This window comes from Drosophila bipectinata, chromosome XL (genome assembly GCF_030179905.1).
Source record: "Drosophila bipectinata strain 14024-0381.07 chromosome XL, DbipHiC1v2, whole genome shotgun sequence".
Lineage (NCBI taxonomy): Eukaryota > Metazoa > Arthropoda > Insecta > Diptera > Drosophilidae > Drosophila > Drosophila bipectinata.
Window position 1 is genome coordinate 23,828,317 of NC_091734.1, and position 19,160 is coordinate 23,847,476.

Consider the following 19,160-nt stretch of genomic DNA (forward strand, 5'->3'; position numbering starts at 1 on the left):
GAATGCTGTTTTCTATCTCCCGTAATATGCTACAATCCAGTTCTTTTCCACCAGAACAGATTATTTCTGTTTCATCCGACCAGAGTTGGATGATCATAACTGACCTTTGTCTTCTATCCCGGCTTTGGGATAGAGTGTCTGAGATGTTCTCTTTTCCCGCTTTGTAGAGGACTTTAAAATGAAAGGACTGTAGACGTAATAACCATCTCTCTTTGCGCGCAGGGGGTCTCGATGTCGGTTTGAAAATGGCCTCTAATGGTTTGTGATCTGTCCCTAGCTCGAAATGAAGTCCTGCTAGATAAAAGTAAAATTTCTCGTCAACCAAAACTAGAGCCAGACTTTTTTTTCAGTTCGGGAATAACGTTTGTCAACGTCCAACAAAGCTCTACTTTGCGAATGAAATAATGAAGGGGTCAGCACTTACAGAGAATTTCGTCTGTAATCTGCAGACTCGCATCTGCTATTAGGAGAGTTCAATTTAGCGGGTTAGAGAATGCGAGGTTGGGCACACTTTCCAGTCAATCTTTTAAGTTCCGAAAAGCATCTCTTTTTGTTTCGCCCCAGCTGAATTTCTAGTCCTTCCTCAGTTATTTTCTTAGCGAATCCATGTAATCTGCCAGGACTGGAATAAATTTTCCGACGTATGTCACCAAACCTAGAAAACTCCAAATCTCTTTCTTGTTACGTGGTTCTCGAAACATTCTAATCACATTAATTTAATCCGGGTCCACTTCAATGCCCTTCTCAGAAATAATTTGACCAAGGAACTTGAGTTTGTTTGTGTTCCAGATGCCCTTTTGATCATTTAATAAAACGCCGCTTTCTTAAAATGCGTTACAAACCTCTCTTACAGTCTTGTCATGTTCTTCTTCGCTAGCTCCAAAAATTATAACTTCGTCAATATAATTCATGACATTAGTAATAGGAGCCAATAGCTGCTCGAGGTGACGTTGGAATATTTCTGAAGCAGAGTTAATTCCAAACATCAGCCGTTTGTACGAAAAGAGTCCTTTTGGTGTTATGAACGTCCTAATTTCCCTGATGGCTTCGTTAAGTTCTAGCTGATAATAAGCGTGTTTTAGGTTTAAGCGTGAAAAGTATATTGCGTATACTTGCGTATTATTCAATCAAACAGATTACAGCGTCTTACCACTAATATTAAAGGTAGCACAAACATAATTTTAAACCATCACATTAAAATATTCTTAGAAAATAATTATTACCCAGAAGAGTTAGTATACGAGAAGTTATATGGAAAACAAGAAAAAAAAAGCTAACCGAAGCCAAGCCGAAGTTTATATACCCTTGCAGTTAAAACCGGATATATATCGCAAGCATCGGATATAGTTGTCTGCTCCTTATGAGAATATCATAATAAACCCAATTGATTACAATACATGAAAGGAAAGCTAACTTCGGGCGGAGCCGAAGTTTATATACCCTTGCAGTTAAAACCGGATATATATCGCAAACATCGGATGTAGTTGGCCGATCCTTATGGGAATAGGAATATATCATATTTTATCATATATATTCATATTTCCATAAGGATCGGCCAACTATATCCGATGTTTGCGATATATATGCGGTTTAAACTGTAAGGGTATATAAACTTCGGCTCCGCCCGAAGTTAGCTTTCCTTTCTTGTTTTAATAAAAATTGAATCATAATATTTATTTTTTTTATAAAAATTGAAAAATAATTCTTATTCTTAATTATTGTTACAAAAATTGAAAATAAGAGTTATATTTCATAAGAGTTATATTTCAATTTTTGTCATAAAAATCAACAAATAATTTTTATTTTAAAAATTATAACAATTACGGTCCTTGATTTAAAGAGTTAAAGTTCGATGAAGCGGTAGAGACTATTGTAGTTCGAGCCCTAAAAGGATCGTGTTGTGTATAAATCGAACTACAATGGCTAAGGAATAGGAGACCAAAGTTTCTAGTCCTTCAATTAGGAATTTTAAAATGCAAGCATCTTAGTAATCTTTATCCCGATTTATACTGTTTTGTAGGAAAACGACACCCAGCATTGTTTTACGATTTATTAAGGGGGTAAGATTATTTATAAGAGTCTGCTATGATATGAATTGATGATGAAGATTTGCATCCCAATTAAAGGGGCCCATCCACAGGCGAGCATGTTCGACGAACATGTTGTGCTCGACGAAATTTTTCCTGTGGATGGTAGTGTTCGTTGTCAAATTTTGTGTTCGTCAAAATGTTCGAATGGAATTGAAATCGTTCTATTTTGACAATGTTGGCAACAACATGTTCGTAAATGGATGGCAATGTTGGCACGAACGTCAGTTGGAAAAACGTTTTTGTAGAGCAAAATGAACAAAACATTCCTGCTAGATTTTATTGATAGCCTAAAAAATGAGCCTGCGCTATGGCACGCCAAAAGCGATGCATATAAAAATAAGCAATCGCGTAATAATGCATGGGAAGTTCTACTCAAAAAATATAAAGAGTTCGATGAGCACGCCACACTAGAAACCGTTAAGAAGAAAGTCAATTCGTTGCGTGCTTCATATAGACGAGAACTACAAAAAGTGCATCGAAGTGAAAAATCAGGCGCTGGAGTGGACGATGTTTACCAGCCGAGCTTGTGGTACCTTAGTGACCTGTCTTTTCCTAATGAAACAGAATCCTCGGTGGATGGAATAAGCACTTTTGATGACAGCCACTATTCGTATTTCAGGCACTACTAAATTTAACAGTTCTTCATATGTAGAACTGTCCATTCGAAGAAAGTTTTTTAAATCTATAGGAGACGTTTCATGCAACTCCTTTAAAAGCTTCGTATGTGTGAATTTTATCCGCTTTGCATACCATTCCTTCATCCACATACTGTGCTTCCTTTTTTTCGCTTCATTTTGTTTTTTCTTTTTTTCTAAGCAAATACTTATTGCCATAAGTGCAATTACAGTGCCGCTGTCGTTGTCCGTTGACATGTTGACAGTTTGAAAATATTTGACAGTTTCGAAAAATGATGTTCGCACGAATGTTGGCTCTAGTTAGTGGGGAAAATGAAATTGAAGTAGGCGAACATGTTCGTCGAACATGCTCGCCTGTGGATGGGCCCCTTTAGGGGAGGTTCTTTTGAATTTTTTCGAAATTAAGCAAACTTTGAGAATGGATTGCGGGAAAATGAAAAGACATACGACATACAGTGTGCCACTAAAGTCATGATACAGCAGACGATTTCTACGAAACTTGCAAAATATACCTTTATTAAACGAAAAGTGAAAAAACTAAGGATGACATGTTGTGTGATTCACTTGCCTTAACAATATTACAAAATAAAATAACAACTTTTCCTTATAGTTTACTTAAAAATAAGAAAAAACTTAAAAAAATCTTAAATTTAGTTCCACAAAAGTCACTTTTCATTAAGGTCACTTAAACTATATTTAACGGCTTAAAATTAAATATAATATTTTGTAGGATATCCCTTCATTTTGATGACTTCATTAAGCCTTCTTGGCATGGATGAGACTAATGACTCTAGATATGCTAGATCCATTTTGTCCCACTCCTACTTTAGCGCTGCTTTCAGATCGGATTTATTGCGAATTTCGCGGCCCCTTATGTTTTTTTCCAGCTGATTCCATACGTGGTCAATGGGGTTGAGGTCGGGACTCTGCGGTGGAGGATTAGGACGTGAGGAACATTGTAGAGCAACCAGAGGCGAGTGTTTAAGGCCGTGTGTTTCGGGTCATTATCTTGGTAAAAGTAATAAGATGACCCAATTCCAAGACGATCTGCACTTTGGTTGAGATTTCGCTTAAGGATGTCGATGTATTTTTTGTGGTCCATGATACCATCAATAAATTCTAGACCTCCAACGCCTGCAGAGCCCACACAACCCCAAACCATCACTCCTCCTCCACCGTGCTTTACGGTCTTTATGGTGTATTTGGGTTTATAGGTGGTGGTGTATATGAGCCAAACCCGAACTCTTTTATTGTCCTGCGGATGGTTTCTGGGTGGAAATCCTTCTGCAGAGTTGTGTTTATCACATAACTTATTTAAACGGCACTTTGAAAGGGCTCTTTATCAATTATATGTTTAATTGTGCGTTTGTCTCTATCATTTAGTTTTGGCGGGCGGCCAGTTCTTTGGTTATTTTCAACCCGGCCCTCGTTCTTAAAACGTCCGACCACGTGTTGAATTGTTGACCGGCTTCTACACATAATTTTAGATATATCGGAATACGATTTCCGTTCTTTTATGTGTAAATTTAATATAATTTTACGTTCCTCTACTGTGAGCTCTTTACGCGTCATTTTTCTGGCTCCTTCTTAACTTTGCTTTTCCCAGAACTGCACAAATGCAAAGGAAGGCACACAAAAGCATATGGTAAAAGTCCCGTTACAATTGTCAAAACAGAAAAGATAGAAGTGCGTAATTTCTTAAGTGTATCATGACTTTTGTGGAACTAAATTTAAGATTTTTTTAAAGTTTTTTCTTATTTTTAAGTAAACTATAAGGAAAAGTAGTTATTTTATTTTGTAATATTGTTCAGGCAAGTGAATCACACAACATGTCATCCTTAGTTTTTTCATTTTTCGTTTAATAAAGGTATATTTTGCAAGTTTCGTAGAAATCGTCTGCTGTATCATGACTTTAGTGGCACACTGTACTTATGCTTTTGAACTTTTGATTCGTTGTTTAAGCATAGTACTGAGTTGACGAAAATCCGCTGTTGAAAATCCGATAGCGATATTGCACTTTATTCAGCTACCGAGCTAGTGTGACCAAAAAAATTAAAAAATAAGGTAATAGTGAACAGCTGTTGTTTGTAAAGCATAGTACTGAGTTGACGAAAATCCGCTGTCCAACGAGTGACAGCTGTCAAACTCCATATAAAAAAAACGGTGTAAAAAAGGAAAGAAGAAGAAATTTTTGCCTTCTGGATTTTGCGGGTACTGAGTTGACGACAATTTTTGTTATCAATTTTAATGGTGTTGCCGGATCAAAAAAAATAAACAGCTGATCTCGGGGAGTTAAAAGAAATAATTTCATTTATTTCCATAGGTGTGACATGGAGGGTCAATTGATCAAACAAAAAAATAGTCGGCCCGAAAAATTTTCGACGCGCCAGGACAAATTAAAATGAATTTCTGCGGTCAAGACGAAGCCCATAATATGGGATTTGACCCACAAGGGGCATGTTAATTCCATAAAATTGCATTGAAATGATTTTTAATGGATTTTGATTTTGACCCAGTTTTCTATTTCTTAATCAGCTCCTTAGCGGCGAAATACATAAACAAAACACAAACATTGAATTGATTTGAATTCATTTTTGCTTGTTGGTTTTTTGTTTACAAACAACAGCTGTTCAGTATTACCTTATTTCTTCATTATTTTGGTCACTTCGGGCGGAGCCGAAGTTTATATACCCTTGCAGTTAAAACCGGATATATATCGCAAACATCGGATATAGTTGGCCGATCCTTATGGAAATAGGAATATATAATCCAATTTATTACGATACAAAATCTAAAAAAAGTCCCAAACTTCTATCTTCAAAAATACGAAAGTTGATATTTCTACCAAATACCATTTCCGATCGTTCAGTTATATGGCAGCTATGGGATATAGTCGGCCGATCCTAATGAAATTTGATGGGTTGGATCAACTGACCAAAAATAGAATCTGTATTAAATTCCAGCTTTCTATCTTCAAAAACACGAAAGTTGGGTCATTTCCGATCGTTCAGTTATATGGCAGCTATAGGATATAGTCGGCCGATCCTTATGAAATTTGGCATGACGTTATGTTTTGCCAAAAATAGCTCTCATGTCAAATTTGAACTCTCTAACTCTAAAAACACCAAAGTTATACCACGTTATACGTTCCGACTTATATACTGCGTGCAAAGGAAAGAAGGGTGTGTGCAAAGTTTCAAGACGATAGCTTTAAAACTGAGAGACTAGTTCGCGTAGAAACAGACAGACGGACAGACAGACAGACGGACAGACGGACAGACGGACATGCTCATATCAACTCAGGAGGTGATCCTGATCAAGAATATATATACTTTATAGGGTCGGAGATGTCTCCTTCACTGCGTTGCACACTTTTGGACAAAATTATAATACCCTCTGCAAGGGTATAATAATGAAAGTCTGACTCAACACCCAAAACCGTCTTAAAACTTTACAGCTAATGTAAGTCAATTTACGAGGCTAGAAAATCTTGATTATAATTATCAGAACCAGCTTAGCACTATTCTATAACGATTCGAAAATATTTTGCATAAAGAGGGAGACAACTTAACATTTACAAGCGTTATTAAACATAAAATATCCACAAACAAGAAAGGAAAGCTAACTTCGGGCGGAGCCGAAGTTGATATAACCTTTCAGTTAAAATTGGTAAATTTTTCAGTTAATCGGATATATATCGAAAATGTCGGGTATAGTTGTCCGATCCTTATGTGAATATCATAATAAAACCAAATAATTACAATAAAACAATTTTACGTACAGGTGTGTCTTCACAAAAGATGGCTATTAAGCCTTTTTCAGGTAGAATGTCTCGCATTATCTCTAATAAATCTTCGTTATTGCCATTTGTGTGTATAATATGTCTTATTTTCGTTTATACAAGAGTTTCATGGTTCTTAATTCCTTATCTGATTTTTCCAGTACAATTTGTAATTTGTATATGTTAAGAGTGTTTTCTGTATTTCGTATATAATTTAAGTAATATGATTGAGCACTGTGAATGGTTTCATAATTTAATGATTTGCTGGAAAACAAGTTTATAAGATCTGAGAAGAAGTGATAGGTTGGTTTATTGTGTTATTTTTGATATTGTATTGGATTTATAAGTTCGCCCATAAATATATCGGTTCCATTTAAGTTTATAGAAAAGCTTTAATTTATTTCGGGTCTATTTAAGGGTGTATTATGATCGCAGATTCTACGAAGTCCATCCGCTAATGGCAAAATAATACGACATGCCAAATTTCTTAGGGATCGGCCGACTATATCCTATAGCTGCCATATAACTGAACGATCGGAAATGACCCAACTTTTGTATTTTTAAAGATAGAAAGCTGGAACTTGGTACAGATTATATTTTTGGTCAGTTAATCCGACCTATCAAATCTTATAACGATCGGTCGACTATATCTTATAGCTGCCATATAACTGAACGATCGGATAACTTATTATTAACTTATTAAGGAAATCAAATTCCCGCTTAAATTGCCAGTACAGCTCTCCTGCTCGAGTCTCACCTGTCATTATAAATCGTTTGTAGTGCTTATCCCTTCTATTAACATCACAGCTACTGCCACCTTTGTGAACAGGCGTTATAAAAGTCATCTTCCACCGGTGGGGAAATCTACCAGATGAGAGCGAAAAGGAGAACAGCAGTTGAAGGGGAGTCGAAAGAGACGCGATACTCCTCTTAAGATAGTATGGGGAGATACCGTAAACGTCAGGTGTGAGCGACTCGGTCAAATGTCCAGTGGCTTCAACTAGGTCACCGTCCAAAACGTCCATGTTACTCACATTAAGAAAAGGCTCAATGCTAAGAAGAGTTTCATGATCACTCCAAGGAACCTTCGGCTCCAAGTTAGAGGCAAAGTATTTTGCAAAAAGATCAGAAACGCCCTGATCCGAGTCGGCTGCTAAATTACCATAACATATGGATGAAGGTATGTATGTCCGATTTTGACTTTTTGCTGTTAACAAACCGCCAAAAAGCTTTAGGATTGGATCGAAGGCTAGCTTCAACATCGGATATATACTGATTGTAGAGGAACTTATTAAGGAAATCAAATTCCCGCTTAAATTGCCAGTACAGCTCTCCTGCTCGAGTCTCACCTGTCATTATAAATTGTTTGTATTGCTTATCCCTTCTATTCTTTAAGTTTTTTAAACCTTTTGTATACCAGGGAAGCCTATAGGATCTTCGTACCCTCACAGGGGCATAAGTATCAATAATATTAAAAAGGGCAACTAAAAACTTAGTATAACAATCATCGATTGAGCCATCCGAAAAAAGGGAAACCCAATCAAAGTCTGAAATAGAGGCATTAATAAGTGACAAGTTAGTATCATTCAGATGATAATATGGAATGGGGGAAGCAGAAGGCAAAAAACTATAAAACTCAATATTAATTACCAACGGCTTGTGGTGCATATCACAAGGACTTAATGGTACATTGCATAATTCTACTCTACTATTAACCAAATTATTTAAAAATATAAGATCAAGAATTTTGGATAAATCATTAAAAATATTATTTACTTGGGAGAGGCCTAGACTAAAAATATTATCTAAAACTACAATTTCATGACTCTGGTGAACGTTGCTAGGTAGCATGCAGGGAGAATCCGGGTCCCAAGACCAGACAATGGAGCTCAGGTTGAAATCGCCAGCTACCATCAAAGCGGTAGGGTCCGACGCTCTAGCACAGACACTACTTATGTTTTCCATATGCGCATGATAGATACTAAATACGCTGTTCGGAGGGATGTATGATGCAATGATGACGAACGGGCCATGGACGCCCTGGATTGAAACCGCAAGCTGATCCAGTAAAGGGTCGGCCACCGGAAGGCGCAATGGTGTAGCCTGAAGAGATCGACGGATAGCGATGATCACCTCTCCACCTCGCCCACACTGGGTACTGAATGCATCTCGGTCCTTTCGAAATACATGGTACAAATTAGGCTCGAAGAACTCAGAGGAGCTGAATTTGTCATTGAGCCAAGTTTCCACAACGATGATTACATCAAAATCACAGGCAGAAGAATTGAGGAATACCATCCGGGTCTTGGTTCTCATTCCCGATATATTTTGGAATAGAACTTTTAAACTTTTATTAGCGTCTGAGGACAACGAGTAGCTACAGTCCAAACTGGGAATTGGTCGGCAAGGCGGTGATGATGAAAGTGCACTCCTGGTACTGGTGCATGTGGAGGCATATCCAATACGCATAGCTTGCAAAATTGCCGACAAGGACACATAGAAATTTCCATTAGACTCCTCAATAGCCCTGCGAGAGTCCAGTTGCAAGGCAGACCCAGTGCCAGGTGAAAACATTGAGCCTTCATAGTCAAGCACATCCAAACGCAGCAAAGATCCACCCACACGTCCAAAACGTAAATAAACATCTTCCATCGGCGAAAAGAAAGCACCAGCAAGTGGCCCAGCGAAAAGAGATAAGATAAGCGATGCGCTGCCAACGTCTCGATTACCATCGTCTTGTTGTTGCTGGGCATCCACAAGTGAAGATAAGAAATAAACAACTCGCCTTGAAAAAAGTTGTTGTTGTTAAAGAATATCGATCAGCAAACGAAGCCAATTATTGGAGGAATTGAAGACAGCGTCAACCGTTACCATGAACGCCCACGCCGTTTGTTGTTGGTAACGCAGCAGAGAGCAAACGGGGTGACGAACTGCAGCTTGAGAAGAATAAGAGGTAACGCCGCCAGTGGCGCCGCTTACTGAGGGTTTTTTTAAGATTGCGAATGCGGTAAAGGTAGAATCGCCGGGAGGTCAATTACCTTAGCAGGCTCTCTATGAACAAACCGCCTGACTTTTACCGACATAGGCCAAGTCGAAAGTTGTGTCGATCCAGTCGTGAAGGCATCGAAGGAGGAGCTTAATTGTGCGGCTCATTTTTCTAAAACCTTTGTTTGGTTGAAGTATTCCATCAGTCTTCATGCTTAATGCAGCTACGATGTCCTGGAAGATTCTTATACGCAGGCCTTGAGATACTTCCATGCTTTGGCACGAAAGTTATTTTGTTATTTTTTTGATGACAGCTACCACCAATGTATTCTCTGTCATGAGTCTCTCCAAGATGAGGTCCTGACGTATAAGTTGAATACGGTCACCTACGAAACTAAGCCTGCATTATATTAAGCCGTAACAGCAATCTACACGCTTGCCAGGAGGATGAAATCACTCATTTTTCTTTGTGGTCCGAGAGCTTCCAGCATGATTTCTACATAGATGATCTCATTGCTGGTGGCAAGTCTACGGAAGAAGTTATTAAAATGAGTGAGCAAGCTGCCCACTCTATGGCCCCATTCGCAAACAGTTTAAATTAAAACTCCCTTTAAAACAAACTTCAGTAATAATAATTATAATCGAAATAACTCAATCCAAAATGAATATCAGAACCAACCACGGACAGAAGATAACCCTGGTACTTCAAATAGGCAAATTATTAGAAGATTGGCAAACAATCATAATAATTATTTTAACAGGCATACTGCTAATCCAAACACTAACTCTCGAATGTCCTACAATACCATCAAACCGCAACAACTAGTTAGTTATAACCCTAACAAAGATACTCAACGACCACCAGCTCCCATGGATGTAGGCTAGATTAATACAAATTTTCAATCAAAGGACAATCAAGATTACCCATAAATTACACATAAAAATTGAATTCTTGGAATACAATTTTCACGACCATTTCGACGGTATAATTGGAGGAAACATATTGAGAGCATAAAATTATTTTAAATAATGAAAGTCTGACTCAACACCCAAAACCGTCTTAAAACTTTACAGCTAATGTAAGTCAATTTACGAGGCTAGAAAATCTTGATTATAATTATCAGAACCAGCTTAGCACTATTCTATAACGATTCGAAAATATTTTGCATAAAGAGGGAGACAACTTAACATTTACAAGCGTAAATGAGAGAAACACCCCTCTCGGAGAAACACCCATTCCCTTATACACAGGCGAAATCCTACACATTGACATATTTTCGACAGACAAAAAATTTTGTTTAACTTGCGTAAAAAAATTTTCAAAATTTTCAATTGTTCAACCAATTGCTTCCAGAACCATTGCAGACGTGCAAGCCCCGATTTTACAACTTATTAATTTCTACCGGCGACCGAAAACAATGTATTGCGATAATGAGCCCTCTATAAAATCTGAAACAATTAGGTCTCTTTTAAGCAACAGGTTTAACGTGCAAATCGTTAATGCACCACCGCTTCACAGTACATCGAACGGACAAGTGGAAAGATTCCACAGTACACTAACAGAAATTGCACGGTGTTTAAAAATCGAAAGAGGTATTAAGGACACGGTTGAATTAATACTACTCGCGTCTATAGAATACAATAGAACCATTCACTTTGCAACAAATAAACGACCCATCGACATAATTCACTCATCAACTATAAAGCCTAACGCAGAAATTAGTCTCAAATGCACAGAACATCCAACTACAAAGATTTAATAAAACTAGACAAGACAGAAATTTTCAAGTAGGACACAAAGTTCTCGTAAAATCAAATAAGAGGTTGGGAAACAAACTATCAAATTTGTACACCGAGGAAACCATTGAAGCAGACTTGGGGACCACAGTCTTAATAAAAGGGAGGGTGGTTCATAAGGACAATTTGAGGTAATTAAAATAAAGTTTATTTTTCTGTTCTTTTACTTTCAACACCCTAGGATTTGGACAGTACTTTATTAAATTAAATTGCTATCAAGAAATAGAATAATTATTTCCGAACTCGAAGCCTTAATGTTGTCAGTTACACTTGCGAATATTGGAATAATCAACCCTGCAATTTTAGATTCAAATGATTCACAACATTTAATCAATGAATATTCTACAAATGTTACTGTTACTGATCTAATGGAAGTTTTATCAAATAATAATTTTTTGCACTTAATATTAAAATTTAAGTTATTTTTAGGCCGTACGTAGCTTGTAAGAAGAAAATCTTGCACCCCGTTGAAAACAACGGCACTATTCTTAATTTTGCTGAAGATAATACTATAGCTGACTGTGGTAACAAAATCATGCCGATTGGAAACTGCATCACCGCACTTAAAAAAACATTTTGCAGAAAAATGCCCTACACAACCTGCCCCCAGCAACTTCACTAAGAAGGCAACGCACACTGCTCGACTCGCACCAGCCACCTTAAACCCCTAACAATCATCGATGATGGCGTCATCATTCTCAATGGCGGAACAGCTACGATCAATGGACAACTGGTAACCGGAACGTTCCTCGTTACATTCGACGACGAGGTAAAAATAAATAACACCATATACCAAAACTTGAAGAGCTTCGTTAAAAAATCACCAGCCCCCGCTGCATCAACAGTCCTTAACATTAAGGACCATCAAGAAATACTGAGCTTACCATACTTACATAAATTAAATATGGAAAACCTACGTTACATTGGTAAAATAGAAAAGGCACTGGAAACACGGCCTATAATATCTGGAGTGGCCGCGATCGCCTTTTTGGTCATCTGCTTTACTATTTACAAGCTCTATCAGAAATGCCAGCGAGACCAACGTCAGCGTGACCTTCAAGTTATTATTGACAGCTTCAAGAAGTCCGAGGACGTCCTTCATCTAAGTAAGGGAGGAGTTAACACGGTCTCCCAGCAAAACGGAAGTTCCCAGGTTGATAATGCTTCACAGCATAAAATAATGCAAGGCTAGCGACACCTGCGGACGTTGCACAACGACGTTGCCGAAGTCCCGGGCTTCGGTCAGCGCAATCAGCGGGCAATGCACTGCGATGCAACGGCGGCTACCCAACACCATGCATGGGCAGCCGGGTCAGCACTTTTATGGCATAGGGCTTTCGTTATAAGAATTAATGTACTTAGCAGTTAGTTGAATTTTGGAAATAAACGGTGACGGTCAAACCTCACAATTACAAAGTCTACTCATTCGCGAAATAAAATCGCGTCTTAAATAAATCCTAAAAAGGACACTTTGTTAATTTATATCAATTTTTTTTTCTTTCCTTTCCCAGAAAATGTTTTATCAGGTGCTCATGCTACATCTTATTTTATTAACAAAAACAGAAATAATTGTTTAAAAAAGTCACGAGTATCTTCTATTTAAGGATAATAAAAACGTATTGACGTACGATTCATACGCAGATTTATTCCACGTAACTAACTAAAGCTTTCAAAAAGAAATAAAAAATTTGGAATCAGATAATATTAAAAGGGATACTAAAATAAGGTAACAATGGGAAATTAAATATGACATAAAAGTAATAAAACTAATTTTATCACAATTAATATCAACTAGATCAAAAAGAGGGATGAATGAGTTAGGCACCGTGTGGAAATGGTTAGCTCGAACTCCGGACCATGATGATTTTATTACAGTTCAGAATAAAAGAAGTGTTTACGTGAGGGGCCGTTGTGCCGCAACTTTAAGAGCGCACCCGCGCTGAAGAGCGCACCAGCACTGAAGAGCGCACCAGCACTGAAGAGCGCACCTGCGCTGAAGAGCGCATCCGCGCTCGCCCCTCTTTGCGCTCTCGCTCCTTCGTCGGCCGTCGTCGATCGTATTTTTTCTATTACTTTTGCCTTGTTTTCTTTTCTAAGTTAAGTTTCTAATTCGATGTAAGCAGCCCAATAAAGCTGACCGCGTTATATCCACTGGAAGACGCCCCCGACTTTTTATTTATCATTTCATCCCTAACCCTGGAATCTTTTGCGGCAACCACGCCCTCCTACAAATATTGGTCCTTCGAGCCGGATGATTACTGGATTTTCTTCTGCCAGCAGTTCTCGGCATTGTTCCGCCAAAAGATAAGTACATTTTTCCGTCCCCATCTCTCTGCCGGTCTTCAGCAGTGATCCGAACATTAAATTTCGTTCACACTGCTGCATGATTGTTTTTCCCTCCGTGTCAACTCCAAGTCCGAGTTTTCCGACACAACGGCAGGTTGAGATTTTTCTAATAATCTATAATAATCTAAAAATTCGGCAAATTTTTCTATCCGTCTCCGTTTTGTGTTCTGCCCATATTCCTCGCCGTTTTCGGCCTCTCCGTTATTCATTCGCTTGCCAACGGTCGAGGCATATGTGCATCCACATACATACATACGCACATACAAATTTTTTTGGTGCAATTAATCCGCGAAAAATTCGCAAGTGAACAGTGAAATTGTGTGGTGCAAAAAGAAGGCATAATTAATATTGGCCATTGGTGTGAATTAGTTCCGGAATTTCCAAATTCACCGAACAGTCCGCCGCTGTCGTAATATTTGTTCTTCCTCAATCAGTGTCATTTTTTACACCACATAACTTTTCTGTTCCCCCGATTATACAGTCCACTTATCAAAGCTCCACTGTGCCAACATATGCCCACATGCCCTTACATATATCCGTACCTGCATGCATGTCCATATATTTTCTGCCTTCAATTCCAGGAAATATATAACCGATAAAATTTAACATATACAGTCCACTTATATAATTTCCAAATATTTTCTGCCTCCAATTTCAGGAAATATATAGCCGATAAAATTTTAAAAAAAATTTACATTTTCTAAAACCAACAATTATAAACCGCCATTTCACTACAAATCCGTGATTGTGTCGCTTAAATTCTCGACCTAGCCGTGTTGTGTTTTTCGGTTCTGTTTATTTTTCTTTAAGGTACGTACAGGGTGCCGACGGCATAACCGGCTGCATAACAAAATAGATTAAAAAATCAATTAATTAGAAATTTATGTATTTATAATTATAACTACGAAAATTTATTTAATTCTTATTTTCCGTTCGAGCAAAGGGCCAGGTTTTTTAATTCACCTTTCCGGCCACTCAATAATTAAAGTCGAAGATTTAATTATCGGAAAATTATAATTAATTAATTTAATTATCCACCTTCTGTCCGAATAGAGCCGCGGTTTTTTTTAATTCCATCTTCCCGGCTTCGTGTTAATTAAATTCAATTAATTAAATATTTTGGTTTCAATTCCACCGTTCCAGCTTCGTGATAATTAACCTCAATTGATTAAAAATTAAGATTTTCAACTCCACCCTTCTGGTTTCATCATATTTAAATCCGACAGTTAGCCAAAAATGTATTATTTATATTTTTGTGTGTTAAATTCAAGCCAAAGTTAAGTCCACCTTCCGGCTCCGCAAATTCGAAAATAGTTAAGAATTTAATATCTCAGTATATATTAAATTCAGTACGAACCACACAAGTCGAAATATACATACATATATAGACCATCTTTTTTTTCCGAACAAGCACGAATTTTCCGGTACTTTTTCCATTTTTCGTGCCTCCAACTCTGCTTCTACTTCGCATCAGGCAACATCCGCCTACAATCCGAACAAACCTCGTCTCCTTTTGGGTTTTTTCTGGTGCCTGAAGTTTTTCTTTCCACATTCGAATTGTGCCGCACACGACTTTCCTTTCCACATCGGCGCCACTAGTTCGCACTTGCTCCTTGTAATTGCCTTTCATCCGCGATCTCACCGTTCTCATCACATTAGTGCGACCGTACGGGGCACCTGTTGCGCGAGTCAGTCGACAAGCGCTGACCAGCGAATTGGACTCTGAGAATGCCCACAGGAGACGACAAAAAGCCGCGTTCGATCCCAGCCATCCGTTTGGACAGATCTCAATCCGCATCACCGCGGACGCCTCTTTTGAAGCCTAAGGCTACCAGTGCCAGTCCAAGGGCAAGGAGTGACGAATCCGTCAATACAACCCCCGGTCCTTCACAGAGGCAGACTCACTCCGTTGCAAAAATGGCTCCAAGTGCGGTCGAAGTGGCGTTGAAAAAGTTCATCGCCACAACAGATCGAATTATCCAATTTGAGGCTAACATAAGTACTCCGGGCGCCCCAGAAACGGAAATAGGCTCCCAATACATGTGCGAAGTTCATCGGGACCAAATTCAGGCACTATGGGAGAAGGTGGAGAAGAGCTATGAGAGCTGCTCCGATTTGCTAGCCGTGTCCGACGACAATGCGGCCGCCTCGACAGTGCTGGAAGCGAAGTACAGCTACTGTTACTCCGTCTATTCGAGATGTATTGCCCAGCTTCATGAGAAAATTGCTTCCCAATCCACTCAGACTCCCGTCAATGTCCACACGCCCGCGCCTACAGGCTGCCGGCTACCTCCGGTGGATACCGAGGTCTTCGCGGGTGATTATCTTCGGTGGCCCACCTTCAGAGACTTGTTTACGGCCATTTACATCCAAAACTCGCGGCTCACCCCGGTAGAGAAGTTGTTCCACTTATTGTCCAAAACAAGTGGTGACGCCCACGCCATTGTTTCTAAGGCTCCGCTTACCCATGAGGGGTTTGTCGCCGCATGGCAAAGCCTCACAGACCTCACAAAAGGGCTGCTATCTCTGTTCAAGGGAGGACCACCCCATTCGCTTATGTCCGCGTTTCCTAGAAATGGATGTAAATGGGCGCTCTGACTACATAAGGAGGAAGCAGTTATGTTTAAACTGTTTTGCCCGAGGGCACCAGCAGCGAGACTACACGAGCGCCCATACCTGCTTCACATGCCACAGCAGACACCACACCCTCTTGCACCGCGGCGATCCATTCGCAACCGCTCCAAGTCCGCCTACGTCAACAAACGGCTCAGAAGATCAGTCCAATGTGCAGGTGTGTTTCGCTTCCGGGTCAGGAGCCGTCCTACTGGGCACGGCCCTTATCAACGTGTGCCATTTGGGGTGCACCGTCCAGGCACGAGCACTGATAGACTCAGGCTCCGAAGCGACGTTCATAACGGAACGACTGTTCAACCTCGTCAAGCCTCCCTTCAAGACGATTCAAGCCCAAGTTTCCGGCCTCAATCAGACCATTTCCGCGCAGTCTACTAAATTATGCCTACTACTAATTTTTCCGCACGAGTTGCGCGCAGCCTCGGTGACTCACTGGTTCAGGGTTTCGATTCAGGATGCGAGCATAATTCAGTTACGACTCCTTCTTCGATTTACACATCGCATCACGCTGCACGGTGGCAATCTGCTGATGATCCGACTGATCCCGGCCAAATTCTAGATTCCAAGGTCATATTCAGCACGCTGTCGCCACGCCCACGCAACGCCCCGTCACTGGAGAGCAGATGTACTCGAGGTACACTATCCTACCGATGCCGAGTCTGCAATGGGATCCATCCGTTGAAGAAGTGTCGGCGCTTCCTACGCCTTAGTTCCGAGGAGCGGCTCCGAGCGGTTCTCGTGAACCGCTTTTGCTCGAATTGCCTGGCCCACGAGCACTCCGACGGATCCTGTCGGCGTGGGGACGGCTGTAAGACGTGTGGTCAGGATCACCACACGCTGCTGCACCCCGGGACCAAGGAGCACCGGTCACCGCCCACGGGAGACAGTACACGGGGTGTCTCGCTCTCTCGTCGGCCGTCATCCGCCAACTCCCGGCGCGGTTCGGGTGCTTCTCGCCCTGCGTCCGCCATTTTCCGGCACTCACAAGCCGATCCACGGCCATCGACTTCCCGGCGCTCGTCGGCAACTCGGCATTCTTCCGCCACTGGCTGGCAGTCGTCAAGCGCTCCACTGCTTTCGTCCGCCACTCATCGGGTGCCGTCCACCGCTCTTCCGCCCGCGTCATCCGCGCCTAGGCAACTTTCCGCCTCTCCTCGAGGGCCCCGCAGGACGCGCTCGCTGCGCCCACCCTATCGTCACTGCTGAAACGGAACAGCGTCAACATCGGGACCCGGATTTTCGACACGGGGGCCTCATCGACCCGTGTACGCCCTCTAGCTGGAGTGACGCATAGCTAGCGACGAGGGATCTGTTGCAACCCGAGCGATTGCAAGGGGGGGAGGATGTTTACGTGAGGGGCCGTTGTGCCGCAACTTTAAGAGCGCACCGGCGCTGAAGAGCGCACCAGCACTGAAGAGCGCATCCGCGCTCGCCCCTCTTTGTGCTCTCGCTCCTTCGTCGGCCGTCGTCGATCGCATTTTTTCTATTAATTTTGCCTTGTTTTCTTTTCTAAGATAAGTTTCTAATTCGATAAAAGCAGCCCAATAAAGCTGACCGCGTTATATCCACTGGAAGACGCCCCCGACTTTTTATTTATCATTTCATCCCTAACCCTGGAATCTTTTGCGGCAACCACGCCCCCCTACAAACAAGAAGAAATATAAATATTCAAAGAAATAGAATCTCTATCCGATGATTTTAAAAAAGTATTTATTGATCAAGATCTACCACTTCGAAAACATCGCTTACGATTATTAACATATGATCTGAAAAATTTAATTGACACAATCACACTAGCAAAAATTGACGTTGTATGTAAGTTTAACTTACTTAAGTTAATTTTTAGTAACATTCTATATAAATTCTTGAGGATTTGGAAATTTCGCAGATCAGTAGTGACCTCTGATGGACTTTTTCGGAGCTCGTATTGACGATGCATGCCAAAATCGAGCACGAGACGGCACTTTGCTTTGCTCGAATTGCTGCCCACTGCCCCTTTGCCAACGAAATGTCCACCATGCAGGCTGACCCGGGGCTAAGTCAAAGTTTTCAAGCGTTGCCTCTTCTGCCTTTCCCTACCTTTACCTAAACTCGGAATTTCTCTACAATCGTCGGCAGTAATCCTCGTATCAGTAAGGTGGAAAAGCTGCAAAGGTTGCGATTTTGCCTTCCGGAGTCCGCTTTCGAGGCAGCTCGTTCCTTGGAAGTCTCCGACGAGAATTCTGATGTCGCGCTAAATTTATTGGAGAAACGATTTAATAACCGTCACTTAATATTTTAGGCCCATATGAACGAAATTCTGGGCCTCAGTGTGTTGAAAAGTGGCTCAAAAGCAGCTCATCGAGGTCTTTCCGACAAATTCAATGCCCATATGCGAGCTTCTTAGAATTGCGGTACGTCAAATCAAATCGCCATCATCGTCCAGATGGTTCTGCATAGGTTGGACCCAGCTACTTAGGCTGAGTCAAAATTCCTCAAGATCAGACGTCATCCCTACTTGGGAGTCGGTGGCCGAATTTTTGGAGCAGCGACGTTTGACGCTGAAGGCTATGGACGTGGCCATAGTGGCCGTTGAGGTGCAAATAATAGTCAATCATTTGTTATTGTTACTAATTCGCTGCCATCTGCCTGTATTTTCTGGAATTGCAGTCTTCTAGAAGCCAGCATTTGGTTGGTCCTGCCACGTCAGCCATAGACGAGTGCTTTTTTCGCTACAGCGAACATTCTTGTTCGTAGTCACGCTGGAGCCCTTGTTCCATGCCGAGCTCTATTGGATTCTGGATCACAGGTGTACGTGATCACTTCCCGACTGGCTAGTCAGCTGCAGATCCGGAGGTGCAAATCATTCATGGTGGTGTCTGGTTTTGGCGATGCCGGCTTTGAGACAGAAAGATT

The 19,160-nt window shown here is 40.8% G+C and overlaps 1 protein-coding gene across 6 annotated transcripts in view; it reads left to right on the forward strand.

Moving 5' to 3' along the window:
* The window catches only part of LOC108118554 (protein Tob1-like), a 463,756-nt gene that overhangs the window by 262,937 nt on the left and 181,659 nt on the right, over positions 1 to 19,160 (forward strand). The window contains exon 4 of one of the 6 annotated variants that reach the window (XM_070280416.1): positions 7,314 to 7,359. The exons of the other annotated variants lie outside the window; for them this stretch is intronic. Coding sequence (XP_070136517.1) covers positions 7,314 to 7,344 — 31 coding nt within the window. The 3' untranslated portion in view covers positions 7,345 to 7,359. Of the gene's footprint in view, positions 1 to 7,313; positions 7,360 to 19,160 lie in introns of those variants that run through there. 6 annotated transcript variants of the gene reach the window in all.